General features: G+C 34.6%; 1 protein-coding gene across 2 annotated transcripts in view; it reads right to left on the reverse strand.

Moving 5' to 3' along the window:
* The window catches only part of LOC145294078 (adhesion G protein-coupled receptor L1-like), a 1,162,895-nt gene that overhangs the window by 129,659 nt on the left and 1,013,236 nt on the right, over positions 1–20,000 (reverse strand). For both annotated transcript variants that reach the window (XM_080141133.1, XM_080141131.1), the window contains one exon: positions 10,444–10,485. In XM_080141133.1, coding sequence (XP_079997259.1) covers positions 10,444–10,485 — 42 coding nt within the window. The remainder of the gene's footprint in view (positions 1–10,443; positions 10,486–20,000) is intronic.

Here is a 20,000-nt window from a genome sequence, read left to right on the forward strand (position 1 = left end):
GTGTTCAGACGAGCATCTGCCATGGAAATAACGATAAAACAAGGACAGGCTCGCAACGTCTCTTCTGTGGGAGAGAGGTTGCAGGGTAGAGAAAAGGGCATCCCCCACTAAGCCACGAAGTCTATTTTGTACTTTGTCAAGGCAGGATAGGCTGTTTTTAGCAGCTCCTGCCCAGATATGGCAACAGTATTCCATCATTGGACGTACTTGGCTTTTATATAGATAGAGAATTGCATCAGTAGTGAGATATCTTCTGGAGCGGTAGAAGGATCCCACCATCTTTCCAGCGACCTTGGCAACAGACTTGATGTACGTGTTCCATTTCAGATCAGGAGTAAAGATCAAACCCAGAAGCTTGTCAAAACACGGAGCCTCACCCAGACGAGAGCCATCCATCACAATTGATGCCAGCTGGGGATCAGAGCGTTGATGATGTAAGGATAGGAGTTTGGTTTTGGATGCATTAAAGGTAACCAGCCACATCTTCCCCCACTGAACCACGCGCTCGAGATCTTACTTAACGATTGCTTAATATGTGAGTAGAGCTAGGGAGTAAGTTATAAAAATATATATTCCATCAAAGTCTGGGGCTCTGCCACAAGAAAGCTGTTTACAGCTTCATCAACTTCTTGGATGGTGTGCAACTTATCAAAGGTTTGGTTTGTTTCGATCTGTAGAACTTATATTTTTATAGTCATCAAAATTGATGAAATCTACTATTTTTCAATCAAATTGATTGATTGCCTGCTCTAGTTGGGGACCCATCGCAGTGCATCGAGAGGAATCTTTACACGCCTATCTGCAGTGACTTACTCCACAATACATTGTAGTTTATATTGCACCGTAGAGAACCTACTGTTGATTTCATAAAATTCTTTATATATAAAATGGCTTTAGTTAAATTTTAAAATGCAAAAGTTAAGTATCATGATTTAGTTGTGCTCTAAACAGAAACATTCATTTCGAACGCGTCTCTATCATATCAAAGTACCTACTGTTGATTTTATATGCCGCGCCTTTCTGCATGTGTCGTAATAAAACTTCTCAAATGCATTTGTAATTTTAAGCTGTATAAGCTGTTAACATTGATTAAAATCGCCTGGTCTTTCATCGATTTTTTTTTAAATTATCAATACTTATCAAAGACATTCCGATACAAAACCTATCTAAAAACACTGCCAGATACATACAGAACATTTGTATGATGGTTCATAAAAATCGGCCCAGCCGTTGCAGAGTCGATTAAGAACGATCTCATACACATGGTAGCTTCTTTCAGTCTTGACAGACTATGGATAGCCACTGTAAGGGTGCCTGCGCGTGAATTTTTTTGTGGTAAGATATGCGCAATCTCCAACCACAACTCTTCTGAGTCGGCGTTGTTAAATACTAGTGGCAAATGGAGGTTCAGGATGACTGGTAACACTGCTGAGAGAAAGGGGCAGAACATCCAGCGTCTAGAATTCCCCAAATGTCACCCATCTAGTCCTACCCAGGCTTAACTTTCTTGATCTGACGGGAACCGGTGTGTCAACATGATTATGCCGTATATAACAGTAGAAAAATAGATTATTACTATTGTTTTTATTAATATTACTAGCAGGGAGATCTGACGTTGCCCGGGATTGAATGAGGATCAGCGAATATTTCACACTCCTATATTTTTATTGTCATCGAAATCCGTGAAATCACTCGGAAGGAAGCTTCACATTCCTCCATGCAGTAACTTAGTCCAAAATATGTTATTCTACATTGCGCTCTGGAGAACCTACTGTTTTTTTTTTGTTTTTTTTATAAAATTATTTTATATAAACTTCTTTCCAGTTAACGAAAAAAAAATATTAAGAAATTTACTTGTGGAGTTTTGGCATCCAAACCACGTCATGCAAAAAAAAAAAAAAAACGTTATCAACTTAACCACAGTAGAATTTTCACGGCCCGTTGTTCTATTATTGTTGCTATGCGACGACATTGAAAAAAAAATGGCTTTACCGATGACAGATAAATTGAAATAACGGTTTCGATTATCGGGGGTATTCTGAAACAAAAATTAACTAATATCACTCCCAAAACTTATGCACTAAAGTTTTGTAAATTTTAAAGAAAATCTGTTCAGCTGTTTCGGGGTCTATAAGGAACGTACTCGCAGATACACAAAAAGTTGCATTTATATAATTTTAGAGATCATCATCGACATACTAATTAGGAAAAGCAATTTCATTACCTGTCACTCGTATTTATCCTTCTAAATGATGAGATCGACCTATATCTCAAAATGCAATGCGAAAATTGTGTTGTTTTAAGTGTTGTTCGCTTTATTCATTTGAATATTTAGCTGATAATTATTTGTACAGTGCGTAGAAAGGAAGTATATATTTTAGACAAGGTTTGACATTAAATAAAGAAATTTCGGTCGTGGTTGTTGATTACATTAACTAAATTATAATAAACGCCTCCCGATGAATTGCATCCTCCCTGCCTCCAAAGATAAAATGGATCATTTTTAAAGGACCATAGCCCTATTGACACAGGATTGGAACAAACGTCCTGTATCGTTCTAGGAGGTCCATCTTTCCAGGCCTCTACCTCCCGCCCTTCGGGTGGTGTAAGCTTATCGTCTACTGCCTGAGGCGCCCATATAGGAGTATATCTATGAGGTGGTCTAAGCAATTTTTAAATGGCCAGAATGCTCCCAGCTTGATTTTCTCCACCTTCCTGGCCTTGTGTCACATCTAGGACGGAAGTAAATAATAAAGGCTTAGTGGTCATTTGACTGCATCTGGATGTGGTCAGCAAAAAATAAAAATCAAATTCGCGAGCGAAATATCGCTTGGCTTTATAGATATGTTTGTGTCACTATTTGGTTGCACTTTCGCGAGGGCAAAATTAAATACAAGATCGGTTTTGAATGTGAAGGAAATTTGGCTCCCCAAAACGAGGCACTATGAATTGAAACAATAATAAAAATTGCACTAATCTAGAAGGATTTCTGAAAACAGGAAAGATAGAATGTAGCATCAGAACATATATTTCACATTGCTCCTTACAACGTGTTATTGTCTTAACTAGTTTGTTAACGTGTTTATTTATTATTCAACTATACTAACCATTCTTTAAGGACATATAAAAACGAAACATCTTAGACGGTAGGTAATAAAAGAAATAAAAAAATATGAGAGAGAGAATGAGAAGAACGAATTAAAGAACGAAAAGAAAACTGAAATACGACAGAAGAACCAACGCAGAACGAATGAACAAATGAGACTGAAAAAGTAAGGTAAAAGAAGAGAGAACAATAAACAATATGAACGGCAACAGCATTAGCGATGACTTATTCACTCTGTGGCGTTCGTAGACGCTTCATTGTTTTTCGTGCGCCCCCTAGTGGCCATTTCGTTCGCTTTACAAATCGTTACTGCCAGAAGCTGTTTACCAAATACGACAGATCTGAACAAGGGGGACAACTCACTAAGGAACTGATGACAGCTATGTGTGTATGTATAAGCACTTATTTTGCATGGATGCAGTGAAGTGTGTGTGTGTGTGTGTGTGTGTGTGTGTGTGTGTGTGTGTGTGTGTGTGTGTGTGACACGTCCGTGTACATTTGTCTTTTTTTTTTTTGTAGTCAAGAATGGCACTGACAAAGCATTATATTGGGCATTATAAAAACGGACAGAGTTGGACACGCGGCGTGAGACGCTGCTCAAAAGTGCCGCAAGGTTGAATGCTAATATCCCCAACAAAACTACAAGTAATAAAGGCCTGATGGCCGCTCGTCTGTACCCGGATGTTTCCACACATCTTTCCACAACCCCAAACCAATAGCGAACTGATGTTGGTCACTTCAGGCAAAGACGTGCCTAAGTTTAAAATACGATCCTTCGTTCTGGCTACCAGTACGAATTTCAAACATCGACGGAGAATCCCTGACTATAATTTTCTTTTCTTTATTTTCTCTATACTCGGTGTGGTTATCGAAGCAATATTTTACATGTCCGAACCCTTTCAGCGAAAGCTTTATTATGAGTAAAATAGTTACTCCGTATATTCGCTATCACATTATATATATATATATATATATATATATATATATATATATATATAATCTGAAGGCTCGATCGTACAATACGCTTAAATATATTTTAATTTATGCAGATTGCATAGGTTTTATTATCGAATCTATCCTCTATTGATTATTATATATCATGAGAAATAATTTGCTCGGTGGACTAATTCGCAAAAAAGAAATAAAATAAAAATAATGATAATGTCCTTTATCAAATTCCGTCTGTGTTTGTTTACAATATCACGTTAGCTGATATTTATGCTTGACGTGCTTACAAATAGTCTTTCTTCTCTTATATATATATATATATATATATATATATATATATATATGTAAAATATTTTTTTACAGGGAACATTTTATGTTACACCGGTGTAACGTGCAAAATTTTCCTGCAAAAATTTTTTATCTATAAGAGAAGAAAGACTATTTTTTAAGAATTTTAATAACACTGCCAGACTTAAAAATTACTTTTGTATGAAATTTGCAAAAGATAGGCTCAACCGTTTCAGAACCTATGCGGAACTCTCTCTCTCTCACACACAGTAATAGAGTATAATAGAGATAGAGATTTACTTATTTATTTATGTTACTTATAAAACAACTATTACGGGCACGTGTTTCTGCGTATCCACGGCTGACTATACTAGGGCTCGAACCTTCAACCATAAGGACTATGATCGGATGCGAATACCGCTACGCTATGACGTCCCAGTAAAAATTATGTGCTATTTTATCGTTTTTAAGTTATGTCGATTTTTATTAATTAAAACGATTATTAAATTCGTTATACATTCTTTCCTTCTATGAAATCGGGGAGGTAATGTTCCCTAGATCTGAATAGTAGTAGTAGTAGTAGTAGTAGTAGTAGTAGTAGTAGCTGGAAGTTTTATAAGTGCCATAAATAAATAATATATATACGCACATACACACAAAGTGCCCTTTACTATCTGTGTGAGGAAGGGTCTCTACCAAACTTCTGTCAAACTTGCAACTTGATATGGAATTTGAACCTGTGGAACAAATTCGATTTGGTATTTAGCCGGTAAAAATAGCTGCTAAGAGGTCAAAATTGTAAAAAAAAATTGGAAAGCAAGCGTAACCCGACTCGACGTTTTATTTCTACGCACAAGCAAATATACATTTATATCTTAACCAACGTTATTTTTTTTTAAGTTTTTATATGCGTATAGACTTAGATTAGACAGTAACGAATAAGTTACATATTTTGGTTTCAATTCTAACTGATGGTACCGAAGTGATGATTTAACTTTTAAATCACTACTATGTATCGGGTACAATATAATAATCAATAATGTATTGGCTCTGTAATAATAAATATGAAATCTGCATGAATTATAATATATTTAAGCGTATTTTACGACTAGACCATGTCTGGCGGCTTGCTAATTCTCTCTCTCTCTCTCTCTCTCTCTCTCTCTCTCTCTATCTATCTATCTATCTATCTCCATTGTTTTACTTCAAAAAGTTAAAGAGCTACGAAATGTAGCATGGTTCCATTAAGACGATCAACCTTTTGTGATTCGGAATTTATTTTCTACATACTGATTGCCATGAATTCAATGACGCATCTCTGTTTCTGACGCACGTCCATGACAGGATTGCTTTCTCAGTCTCACGCCGTCAATATCTGCAACAGAAAGATTAACTTCCACGTCAGGACTGCACTACTTCAGTTATCATAATGCAATTCGCAATCCCCTTTGATCCATTTGAAGAAATATATAAAATAGGAGGTATTACTTTTGGAACGCTCTCATATATATATATATATATATATATATATATATATATATATAATTTGAGAGAACGGGAAGGTCCGAATCATGTGATCATCGAAACGGCTTTATATAGCTATACTAATTATATTTAACAATGAAACATTTGTACAAATGAATAATAAAACATTTTAAACTAGAACTAACAAAATAATACATGGCGAAAACAAGACACAACTTTGCAACAAATAAATATTACCAAAAATAAGTAGGTAGAAGAGTAACTTATCTTAAGTTTCTTTTCTGTTTTAACTTAATAGAAAGCGTTTGTTTAGAGTTAGAAGTATAAAAAATAAAAGAAATGGCGATCTCAGTTTAGTCGAAAATCGAAAAGTAAAACAGAAACACAGTTTATTATATATAATGTTGAACAGAACTGTTTATTTTTATTACCAGAATTGTTTTTTTAATTCTCGATTTTGACCGATTATCGAAATTCTCAACGTGACATTCTAATGCCAGTCCTTTTATTTCGCTCTAACTTAAAAGTTGGCGCCATGTGTCTATTAAACAAGTTACATTACACGGAAATAACTTATGCCGATAAGTATAGGGGTAAATATCTTGCCTTTGGTAACATTTATTTGTCTCTAGTTGTTTTTGCTTTGTTTATTTTTATTTTTGGTTCTTGTTAATAATGTCCTAATTATATGTGTGTGTGTGTGTGTGTGTGTTACAAGGAAAGGCTGTCCCCTTTCTATGTAAATAAGAAGAGCATTAGAGAAGTGAAAATGAGATTAGGAAAAGCCGAGACTCGAACCTTGTAAGCAAGGTTCAGAAATAGAATGTTAGAAATCGGAATGTTAAAAAGGCCTATTGTTAAATTCTATTAGAAAATAGATATTGTTTATATTGTAAAAAAAAAAAAAAGAATTGATTGTCATTCGTTTATGAAACTGAATATTAAAAATATCAGCTAAAAAGAATGAACAATACAAATTAAAAATATATTGTAAAAAAAATAGGTTAGGTTAAAAAAACAGGTTAGGTTAAAAAAATAGATTAGTTGAGAATTCTTTCTTGTCAAAAATGTGTTTGGAAAACGTGTGCGTAGCCATATGAATTGGTCACGGTGTTGAACTACACTTCTGACGTCATAGTAAAAAGGGGATTCTCAATATAGGAGCTGGAGTTAGTCAGATCGCAGTAGTTAAGGCAGAACAGTTGAGTCTGCTAGTCAGTCAGGGAGAGAATTGAGTCCTTTGGAAGCGAAAGGACGGACAGTAACCTATGTAGATCCCGAATTTGAATTCCTGACCTCATCATCAAAAGAACAAAGAATCATCTTTGTGTTTTTGTAAAACTATTGTTGTGTCATCTTTCAACACCAAAATGTAATGTGTGAAACATCTTATTATGGACATTGCGTAACTCTCCCAAGATATGTATCTCCTCCTCTCCATCTGTATTATAAGAACTGTGCATCACCCTATCCCCTCGCTAATATATGTTACAATAAACATCCCAGAACTGTATAAATGTCCCCCTCATCATTGTTATACATATGTTTCCTATGCAACATATATATAAAAAACTTATTAATATTCAGACACCCTTAAGGAGAAAATAATTCAAATAGAATTGTTTCATACTTTTTGCAACGCAATAATACAAAGTTATTGTCCATAAAAAAAGGAATACTCTTTGTGGCATAACATATTCTGTAAAGCAACAAGGGTTCATTTTTCTCATATCTTATACGATTTTCACGGTGACCGCATTTGTGTGTGTGTGTGTGTGTGTGTGTTGCAGTCAATGGTAGCTGCGATCAGTTTCAAATCCCGATCGGCGAAACAGTTCTATTTATCCATACTAACGATTCTTGGCGAAGGTGAAACATATGTACGTTGATATTAAGAAAATAATTATAATCAATTAATTTTAATCCCCTCTGACCCATTTCATTCTTTCACTCTTTTCTCACTAAATATATATCTCTCTAATTTTGGCCTTCTCCTCCGAGGGCCAGTACAGCACACTAAAGAAACATAGTACTGTTATAATGCTGGTTAACAACGAAAATGGAGTAAAAATAAACAAATATGTGTGCAGGTATGTATATTAATGCAGCATTCTTTCTTTTAAGAATACTTCGTTGAATATATATATATATATATATATATATATATATTATACACACTACCGAGGGGCGTCCGGTTTTGCCCGGTCATAAAATACGCTTAAATATGATATTTTAATTTGCCCAGATTTCGTATATATTATTACAGAGTCGTGATTTCAAAAGTAAAAAAGGTATTTTGGTGCCATCGGCTAGAATCGAAACCAAAAGCAAAACTGTAGCATTCAAACCTGGTACGTTTCTACTCTACCAAAGTGACACCAATATGAACTGATTAAAAGTAAACTAAGATCAGTGCACAAAATTTTTTCAACTTTTACCCCTTTTTTAACTCCTTAAAAACTAAACCGGCTAAAGACCCATAAAAGAACGGTCCATAAAATATCCAATCATTTGAGGCCTCTAGCGCCGCTCTGCGACTTTTGGTTTCGGAAGAGATGGTTTAAAAATACAAGGTATAATCGTTACGTAGACGTTTATTGTATAATTAGATCAATAACGATAAAAACGAGAAGAGTAGGAAAAAACATCTTTACGCCATGGCATTTTGAAACTATAAGCTTCTCATCAAAAGAGAACAATCAGCAGGATCCAAATATTAAGATATACAACTAAAAACAGGCTTAACATTTAGATTAGAAATGAAGGGAATAAAAAATGGAGGCTAATAAAGAAAAAATAAAGGATAAAAAAATAAAGGATAAAAAAATAAGGATAAAAAATAGCGGTAGGGGAAGGAGTATAAAAGTAAAATAAAGGAATAAATATAAAGAGGAAATAAAAAATGGAAAAAATTTTAAGCAATGGTAAAATGGCGAAAAAAAGATCCAAACTTTATAGATTGTCTAATTGCTGTCCTTGAAGTGATATTCTGGATAAAACGACAATTGTCCAAGATAAACTGATCCGACAGTAAATTAACTTTTATTCTTCATCTTTTTACTTCATGAATTCCTCTTCTTAACCAGTTAGGTTGTACTATCTTAAAAGATTTGCTTTATTTCAAACATATTTCGGGTTTATTTTATATATATATATATATATATATATATATATACTAGGATGCCGCCCAGAATTGCCCGGTCGTAAAATACACTTAAATATGATATTTTGATTAATGCAGATTTCGTATTTATTATATTATATTGGACTAAATATATAATAATGATTTTAAAAGTTTTTTTAAAAAAATGACTCGTGTGCCATCACCGAAAATCGAAACCAAAACGCTTAGTTTACTATTTACTTTTTCCTTTGACGTTAATACATGAGCTATGGAGAAATGTTTGCTGCAAGGTTAAAACTTAAAACATGAACCAATAGCTATTACCTTGCGCATGTAAATTGGTAATTCCGTCGTTCGACCTTCAGCTGCCAAATTCCATTTTTTTTTTATTTTCACACTTTAGCATCGATTTTCCGCGGCTAAACCCCAAATATAAAGTTTTGCACAAGTTCAAATACCCTATATATTAAGTTTCATATCTGTAGACCAAGAACTGACAAAGGAATTTGGTAGGCAATTTTTTAAACAAATATATATATAGAGAGAGAGAGAGAGAGAAAGAGGTTTGTGTTTACTATAATCTTTTTACGCAAATATTACACAAGTATAAATTATGTAGAATATCTTCATGAATATAATTACACGTAATAGTTCACTAAAGATGATGATCCCATAAGAAAACAAAAAAAAAACTAATAGGGAATTAATTAAAATGAATGTTTAAAAGAATATGCAAATTAGCTAGATCTTTTGAAGATGAATGCAATTCCACGACCCATATATTTTCTTTTTAAATAAATCGAAAAAAGGTTTTTTCAATATGAATATTAATACACAAAAAAAAACAAATTTACAGGAGTGTGTGTGTTATGAAAGCCAAAATAAGTAACGTTTGTACCTACCTGGGTAGGTTTCTTGTATTTTCAATTATTTTAGTGTAAGGCAGAGTTAATGTCAGTTTAGAACGTGGAGAACATGGCTAACATTAGACGATTGTGGAGTCTCAATAGCCGCTCAAAAATCGAATATTATACAAAAAAAGAAATATATTCAAGGGGCAAGCTGAGTGTGACTCTCATCGGCGGCCATCGTCTGGAAATTTTCAACAGCTCGTAAAATAGTTGCACTTTTGAGGTGTAATAAAAAAAAGCAATTAAGATGCCTAAAAAATACATTAAAATGATCTAAGTAATTCGAAAAGTAACTTTCATTTGTTCTATGTTTTTTTTTCTTCTTTTAACTACAGTTAAACGTACAGTGTAAGGTGAGGCAGGTAGAATAAGTAGCGTAGTTCTATATCTCTTTCATTATTTTAAGAAATCATGCCTTTCTCGCGTTGGTGTATATTCAATAACACATTTCCCATATTTACGACGAACCCCACTGTCGTAAAATGTGTGCATTTGCTCAATAGAAAATAAAATATGAAAAGCAAACAAATTATAAATCATTTAAAAATAAAATCAAGATGTAAATAAAAAAAAGAACTTACCTCCTCGTGTAGCAAAAAGTAAAAGACGATGAAAAAAGCCCCCTGAAAAAAACAAAAGAAATTAATATCAACTATACTTTTATAATTTTGAAAATACTATAGATTTTCTTTTAAATACTGAAAATCACAAAGATTTTCAAAAAATGAAATACTAACGATTACAAATACGAGAACTCAGATATTAAATGAAATTAAAGTACGGAAGGTTTTGTAATAATTGAAAATACCAAATATTTTAAAACATTGAACATAAAGATTTTTAATCGAATGAAGATTAAATTTACAAAAAATTGAAACTACCATGGATTTTAAACACTAAAATATCAAAAATTAAGAATACCACGGATGTTTTAATCGAAAATGCCACAGATTCTTTTAATCGAAAATGCCACAGATTTTTTAATCGAAAATGCCACAGATTTGTTTTAATCGAAAATATCATAGATTTGTTTTATTAGAAAATGCCACACGTGTGTTTTATTGAAAATACCAAAGGTTGTTTCAATTGAAAGTACCAAATATTAAATTCAGAAAAATTAAAAATACCAAAAATTAACCTGAATAGGAGTTTTTGGATTGTGCGAACTGAATATCATATCAGTATCAAATTTTAAAACATATTAATATATTAAAATATATAACTGAGACTATATATAATGAAGCTACAGCTCAGAAGCTGCATACGGCTCGTAAGAGTTAAATTGCCCCGCTGGATACATTATTGTAAAATAATCATTTAAAGTTCGATGAAAATGTGCGTTTAAAAAACTGACCTTCGAACGCTTTGTTTTTTTTCCGCGTGTGTCATATATATATATATATATATATATATATATATATATATATATGATGTTAAAAATCCATGCATGCTTCTAGAATAGTGATTAAAAGACTATGGAGGTGTTTTGAAGCATGAAAACGATGTTACTTTTTGTATTTAATATTTTATTTTTTATATTTCAAACGGTCCTTCGCTCTTGGCCACAAAAAAGTATCGAAATGAAAATGAAAGAAGTTGAAAAAAAGTGGTCAGCGTTCAATCCTAGCAACAACGTTCGAAAGAGTTCACGTGAATTATGTTAGCCGTTTGTGGAAGAAGATATTTTTAATTTATTTTTAATGTAGCAGCATAAACTTATATATATATATATATATATATATATATATATATATATATATATATTATATATATATTAGTGTTTGTATAGATAGGTTTTCTAGGCGTAAATCCAATGAAACCTACTTGATTATCAAAGATCGCTCAATGAGGAGAGAGCTGCTATATAGTCTGTTTATTATACAAACATTATTGGTTACATATGTGCATATGTTTCAGTGGAATCCTAATTCAGGGAGGCCTTTCATCAAACCAAAAACATGAGCGATATTGAAAAGAGACACAGCGGACACTAATAATAATTTTTTTTTTTTTATTACATTTTCACCCCAAACAAGGCAAATTGCCACTTTGGTGTAGGGGGCTACTATCAGGGGAAACAACTACTGGGGTACTATGTAGGGATTTGGGCAGCAAGGTGTCGGTTCACGTTACACTTGAACTTCTGCACGTCAGTACTGTTGGGGAAGCAGGGACCTGGAATGGAATTCCAGAGTCTTGCGGTTCTGGGGAAGAAACTATTGGAGTAAAAAGATTTTTTTACATCTAGGGATCTCTACAGTGTGGGGGTGGGATCTAGTAGCCTGTCGGGTTTGTCGAGGGTGCTCGCGTCGTGGGGGCACAAGTGATTGCAGTTCGTCAGAGCATTCACCACTAAAATACTTGTAGAAAAGGCAGAGGGATGCAACATTTCGTTGATGGGACAGAGGCTGAAGCTTAGATGCCAGTTCAGGGCCTATCAGGTTTGCGACTCTCTTTTGAACCTTGTCAAGGAGCGAGAGACTAGTAGCAGATGCACCAGCCCAGATGTGGCAGCAATACTCCATACATGGGCGAATGGTGGCCTTATAGAGGTACAGGATACTTTCGGGTGTTAGTAGTTTTTTAGCACGGTAGAGAGAGCCTACCTTTCTTGCAGCGGCCCTGGCAATGCCCTCGATGTAACTGTTCCAACTCATGTTTCCTGTGAACGTTAGGCCAAGGAGTTTGAAAGATGGACTCTCAGATAAAGAGTCGTTGGCCATTGCTATGGGTGGTAGAGAGGGTTTCTTGTAATTATTGAATGAAACTAATTTAGTCTTGGTAGCATTGAATGCGACCAACCACTTTTGTCCCCATTCCACTACAGATTAGAGGTCTTCCTCTAGTGTTTCTGCCATTTCTTTAGAAATGTGTTCATTCGTCTTCCTGTCGTGTCTGCCATAGAGTGTAGTGTCATCAGCATATATACCCATCTCAGAGGCAATGTTGTCGGGGAGGTCATTTATGAATATCAGGAACAATAGAGGTCCAAGGATAAAACCCTGGGGCACTCCCGCATTTATATCATATTGTTTAGATGTGCGACCGTCGAGGACTACCTGGATTTTTCTCTTATCTAAGAAGGATTTAATTATGTTAAGTATTCTACCAGTGATACCGTATGATCTGATTTTACTGAGGAGACCCTCATGCCATACCCTGTCAAAAGCCTTAGATATATCTAGAGCTACCGCTCTGCCTTCCCCCGCTTTGTCCAGTGAATGGTATATACGTTCAGAGATCACAGTGAGGATGTCTGCTGTGGAACGGGCTTGTCTAAATCCATATTGTTTGTCAGTCAGTAGTTTAGCATCTGTAAGATGATGGACTAGAGCATGGTTAATTATGGTCTCAAATATTTTGGCAAAAAGTGGGAGGAGGCTAATGGGGCGATAATTTGATGGGTCTGTCCTTTCGCCAGAATTCTTGAATACTGGTACAACAGAAGCAGTTTTCCAACAGCCCGGAAAGCAAGCTTCATTAAGACATTTGTTGTAGAGTTTAGAGAGAACTGGAGCTACTTCGACTGAGCACTTTTTTAATAGCACAGCTGGGATAAGATCGGGTCCACATGCTTTTGAGGTGTCAAGGTTTTTTATGATAGCATGCACCTGAGCAGGGGTGGTTTTCAGATCGTCTAGTGTGGCGTCTGTCCGCATAGGAAAGTCAGGTAGGGGGTGGTTGGAAGGGTCCAGTGTGGAGTTTGAGGCAAACCGACTGGCAAGCATGTTAGCCTTGTCGGTTGCTGAGGAGCCAACCTCGTGATTGTTGGTTAGTGGGGGAATTGTTGATTGCCCATTATTTACTACACTGTTGTAGATTTTCCAGAAGTCTCGACTTCCTAGTTTTTGTGCTTCGATGCGCTTTTTAGTGGTTTCTGTAAATTCTCTCTTAGCTATCGCTATTTCTTTCTTAACGTTATTTCTAGCTTCTATATACTTCAGTCTGTTTGAATTGGACTTATGTCGGTTAAACATACGGTATGCATGCTGCTTTTGAGTAATTGTAGTTGCACAAGTCGACGTAAACCATTGGGGAGAGTGGGGCTTACTATAAAATTTCCGCATGGGAACATGCGCTTCGATTGCAGTTTTGAACCAGTCAGTGGTCTCGTTTGCACATTGTTCAGCAGGGAGAGAGAAAATATTTTTCCATGGAGCATCTCTAATTAGTTCCCTGATGGCTTCCCAGTCAGCCTTATTATAATATCTCGTTGTTTTGAGCACTGGCTCTTCAGTTTTGGGTCTAGAGTTTAGGGCGATTTCAACCATTATCACTGCATGATCAGCGTTCCCGTAATGATAACAGAAAGACCTGCAATTGCCAAAGACCGATCGAATGCCTTCTAAGCAATAAATGCGTCACATCTTAATCCAGGCTAAGATATGCACCGTAGAAAAAACAGAAATAGAAAAATTCTACATAGGCAGCACCTCAATAAAAACCGATTCTACGGTCATACACTGTCAATGAATAACAAAGCATATGCTATGGACACCTCACTCTCGGCATATTATTATAAGTTAATTGAGGCGGACAAAATACTTTAGTCGAATGGAAAATACTTAGGAAAGCAAAAACATGTACTTCATTAACTTCACCTATTACATATTTTTAGCGGAGAAACGTAAAATTATTGGTTTTAAGGGCCGTAAAATATCATTAAATGTACAAGTAGAATCAAAAACTTTCGAGACTATGCTTTAAATAAGATGTAAAAAAAACGAATAGCGATCCCTTTATACCAGTAATATTACAAATCATAACCTTTTATTCCCAATATCTAAATTTATTAATAAACGAACAAGAGGAAGGGTTGAAAGGATACAAAGTACTCCCGATACACTGAAAATTAATAACTATACTTACTAAAAAGCGACACACCTCTAATTAATTAACTACACCCAGCGAAAAGCTTCAAGGGATAGGCTAGCATAAATAACTTCATTAAATCAAGGAACAAACCATCCTCTCGTTACTCCTCAACGCCATCACAAACGATACCGTTTAGTACTAAGCTAAACGAGCAGAAACACAATATGCCACCAAATGGATAAAGGTGAGTGCACTTTGCATACTTAATAATTCAACACCCGAAAACGATTAACTAAAATAATCTATGGGTCTAGCATGCTTGTAGTTGGGAGTTTGATGTTAATGGGAAGTATTAGCGTAAAGCAACGCTACATAAGGACACCAACCACATAATTAATCCCAAACAATAACTAAGTACTCTAACTAGAGGGCTTTAGGAACCGAATACTCCACCAATAAAGACAAATATATGCTACTATTTACTTGTTTGTATGTATATGGTCTGGAGAACCTATCTCTATAACGAAGCATATAAACCTATAAAAGATATTTATATTCTAATATTAAGGAAAAGATAAACAACCCAAATCAAAGAATAACAACCATCGAAATTAAGTTTATATATAGATTTGAAAACCTTTGCGGCTGTAATTACTTTAGACACGGCGGTAGAGTGGAAAATTTACTCCCAGTACACCACCTTTTATTTAAATCATATAAATAGGCTTGTATGTCTATTCACTGCCTGTTAATTTAACCATATGGATATATATCTTATAAATAAACAAATAAATAATTTGAAAACGAGAAGTTAATGAACGGATAAAAAACAAAGAATAAAATAAATGGATATAAATTAATAAAATGGATAGATAATTACGCCATAAAAAGAAAAGAACAACCATAAAAACCAAGGATAGGGAACTTAATGGTGATGAGGGCATAATATTACTTTAAATCAAATCGAAAGCTTAGGCCAATAAATAACCGCCAAGTTAAAATAATACCAATACCCCCCATTGCTACAGCTTGACCACATGATATCGTACTTCCCTAAACCCTCTACCGTCCTTCACCATATCTCTTTCCAAAAGCCCTACTGCTTACATTCACAAAGTATACACCTCACTTTTTCTCAAGCGGAAACCACACCCGAATATCCTATAAAAACGAATATAATCTTTACTCTCTTTTCAATAGCATTCCTTTTTTCTGGTCTGATGAGGTGGTCTTCTTAAATTAGGATTCCACATATGTATGCACATATGTAACCAATAATGTTTGTATAATAAACAGACATTATATTATTATTATTATTATTATTATTATTATTATTATTATTATTATTATTATTATTAACTTAAAATATCTTGAAATATAATAAAATAAACTCCATTGACGATGGGTCCATGAACGTTCGTCGTTTCAAATATATCAGACAAGTTGTCAAACGCAAGTGCAGCAATTTATATATGTGTGTTTGTGTGAAATCTGCAGTACGAGTGGAAAGAGGAAATAATTATTTGAAAATATTTTAACACGCACACACTAATAAGCGCGAGTCCACATGGACAGTTTTCGATGGGATGATTTCTTTTCTTTTATTGAATTTGTATATATTTTTTATTTCTGGAGAAAAAAGAAATCAATTACTTAAAATTGGAAATTAAAATGAAACAAATCTATTTACAAATAAAAATCATTAGGTTTTGTGCTTTATTCGTCTCTTCCACTCTTTTTCTCTCTCGCTCTTCCCTGTTCTCTCTCCACTTTTCTCTTTCTCTCCCCTTTTCTCTCTCTCACTCTCCCTATCTCCCTCTCGGGAAATCATAGCCTATAATGTCCTTGCATTTTGCGATGACATAAATTGATGATAAATTAAAATTGCAAATTATTATATAAATGGCACTTTTCTGTATGCATGCGTCTGTCCAGCTAAAACTACAAAGCAAACACCCACAAAGTTTGTATATTCTTTATCAGCGTTGCCCTGCATAAATAATACCTAAAAAAGATTGGTTGTTTTTTGTTTTACGGCATATCAACCCTTTTCGGGTTATTTAATGTCGAATCCAAAGATTTTGAAGAATAATTTTTTAATAGAATATATTTGTTGTTTTCAAGTCGGTTTCTATTTAACCCATAGTTGGGACTCTAACAGGTACTACCACTCCGGGTCAGAGTGGACCTGGCAGCAATGGTAATTAAAGGGTGGATCCACACTCCCCAAAGCCCGCAAACTGGGGCCTCACCACTGGATATAGTTTAAGGTCATATCCAGGACCCCTAAAATTAGAGAAAGATTAGTCATTATTAGAGGATCAACTGGGCAAGGTTTTTAGTGATTTTTCCGTGATTTTATGTATTAATTTGGAAAGATAAAAGACATCTCATTCGTCGAGGAAACTATATATAAAAAATAATTGCCTGTGTGTATGTCCAGAAAGAGCAGTGAGTCGGAGAGAGGTGAATGAGGGGGTGGGGAGAGGAATATAGAAAAAAAAGTGAAAGAGAAAAACGGATTGAGAAAAGTGGGGAAGTTTTAAAATAAAGATGTTTTACATACATTTTTTTTACTTTTTCTATCTTGTTATTCATGGCCCCTGGCAATCCAGAGCACACCTGCTAGGTTAAAATATAACAAAGAAGTTGCCCTGCGTGAATTCAAGTTATGAATGAATTTGCGCCCTCGCAAAAGTAATAGAAATATGTCGGCTAGTTGAAATGAACATTTTGCATTTCAACTTACCGACATATTTCTGTATGCATTATTAATTCATTCAAATAACAATTTTACTAGTTATAAGCCATCTATGGGTGTACGATTAATGTTTTGTTAATTACAATGTTATGTGACCATTAGTTAAAGAGTTTATCGGTTAAATATTTGCAAACATACATATTATAAATAATAGATGAACACGCCATTATATATATATATATATATATGATGACTGCTACTTCTTGACATAAGTTTGCCATCTTTTCAGTTTAGTGTTGTGCGGTTGTGTGCATGTAGGTGATTTTTTAATCCAACAATTTTAGTCCCACATGAAAGTACACATATGGACAACTTTTCTTCTTGTAAACGTGATCGCATGATAATATTGTGAATCCTCGAGGCCACTTTTAGATTTGCAGATTAGACCACAAATATGACAACATAGCATCGCTGGGTGTGCTGTAAAAGGCTCCTCATAAGACTGTTGTTCCTGTCTTTGATTGTGTGATTTCAATTGATTTACAAAACCAGCTTTTGATAAAAAGTATCTGCCACATACAGTGTACTCCAGTTGTTCTTGTAATTTCTCTGGCATTATACTTTCTTCCTGCTTTCTTAAAATTTTAAGACAGCACGATCTACACGCTGCTCTTCCAAAATCTTACAACTTTCTCTCATGTTTTTTTTTCCACAGTGATCGATCTTTCACTTGAACTTCCCAGTTATGTATAGCCATCTCAAGTATTTCAAGTTGTTTTTCAGAGAATTCTTAAACTTTTTCTTGCTTTATGTTGTGGTCTTTGACCCCTATCTATCTTGCCATAAAACAGTTTAAGAAGTTATTTAATTATTTATGTACACTAACAGGCCGCCCGGCGTTGCTCGGCCGTAAAATACGTTTAAATATGATATTTAAATACAGATTTCGTATCTATTATTATAGAGTATTCTCTATTGATTATTATATTGTACCCAATATATAGTAGTGCCCGTCAAGCATGGCTCAGTCATAAAATATGCTTAAAAATATTTTATGTAGATTTCGTATTTATTATCATAGAACCAATATTCCATCCTAACCAAGTGTCAAGTCCAGCACATCTGATTTTGAATGATATTAATTTAAATACTAGTAATATTTGGTCGTTTAAGAATTATAATGTCAGGCATTCGAGTCCTCCAGTTAATATTAAGTATTCTCCGAATACAACTTTGATGAAACCTTTCCAATAGCTTGAGATGCCTTTTATATGTTGTCCAAGTGTCTGACCCATATAGCAGCATGCTTCGTAAACACTTAGCTTTGTTTTTGATGTGATTTCCCGATCTGATCACACACGTTTCCCCAGTTTGCCAAAAGTAGAACTGGCTTCAGCTATTCTGTCATTTATCTCAGCATCAAGTCCTTACTCAGCGTACTATGCAGATATACAAAATTGTCCGCGACATTTAACTTCTTACTATCAACCAAGATGTTTGATTCAACATACGGCATTTCTATAGAGGGAGGAGAATACATGTTTTCTAACGCTGATGGTAAATCCAAAAGTTTTACAAATCCCTGATAAATTGTCCATAATAATCTATGTCTCTGTTTCTGCATTTGAAACAAGGTTTGCATCATATGCATATATAAGTTCAAGAACAAGGTTCTGAAAAGTCTTTGACTTTGTGTTGAGGCATCTAAGGTTACAAAGTTTACCTGATGTACGAAACTGAATCTTCATCCCAATATCACAATTCTTAAAAGCATGCACCAGCATCACAGCAAAATATATGGAAAATAATGTAGGAGTAAGTATATCACCTTTTTTTACACCGTTTTCAACTGAAATTGGATCAGACAGAGATCCATTAAAGTTCACTTGGGCTTTCATATGATGGTGTAATTGCTGAAGCAACTCCACAAAACTGCTGGGATAGCCTAGTTTCCTTAGAATCTTCCAGAGTGCATTGCGATTAATGGTATCAAAAGCTTTTGTCAGATCGACAAAAACTTGATACAAAGGCACTCGCTGTTCTATTAGCCGTCGCGCACAGAATATCATGTCCATTGTTCTGAGGCCAGATTTTAAACCACATTGATTTTCTGGGATGATCGAGGAACAAATCCATTTCAGCAAACGATTTAAAAACATTTTTGCTGAAACCTTTCCCATTGCTTGAAGCCTCTATAATCACCACACTTAAATTTTGACCTTTCTCCTTTATAAATTGGGATCAATATTGCATCAATCCAATTTTGCCAAACAGCAAGGATGAGTGCATAGACTGCGTTGATCACGCCATCACCTCCAAATTCAATAATTCAACAGATATCCTATCAAGGTTGTGTGCTTTCACCTTATTTTTTTCTGTTAATGTGCTTTTCGTCTCATCAATGATGGGATCAGTCATCATCTCATCAACGACCTTCTTTTGAGGGAGACTATCAATAACTATATCATTTACTCCAGACGGATTATCAAAAAGATCTCGAAAATGTTATGTCCACCGTTCTATGATCCCCTCAACATTGTTGACAAGAGCAGAACCATCTTTGGATTTCACAGGTACCAATGTTGGAGGCTGAGGCCCAAAAGCTTGTCTGATTTTGTAATA

The sequence above is a fragment of the Euprymna scolopes genome, chromosome 15 (assembly GCF_053919585.1).
Source record: "Euprymna scolopes isolate OS-2025 chromosome 15, ASM5391958v1, whole genome shotgun sequence".
In the NCBI taxonomy this organism is placed as follows: Eukaryota; Metazoa; Mollusca; class Cephalopoda; order Sepiida; family Sepiolidae; genus Euprymna; species Euprymna scolopes.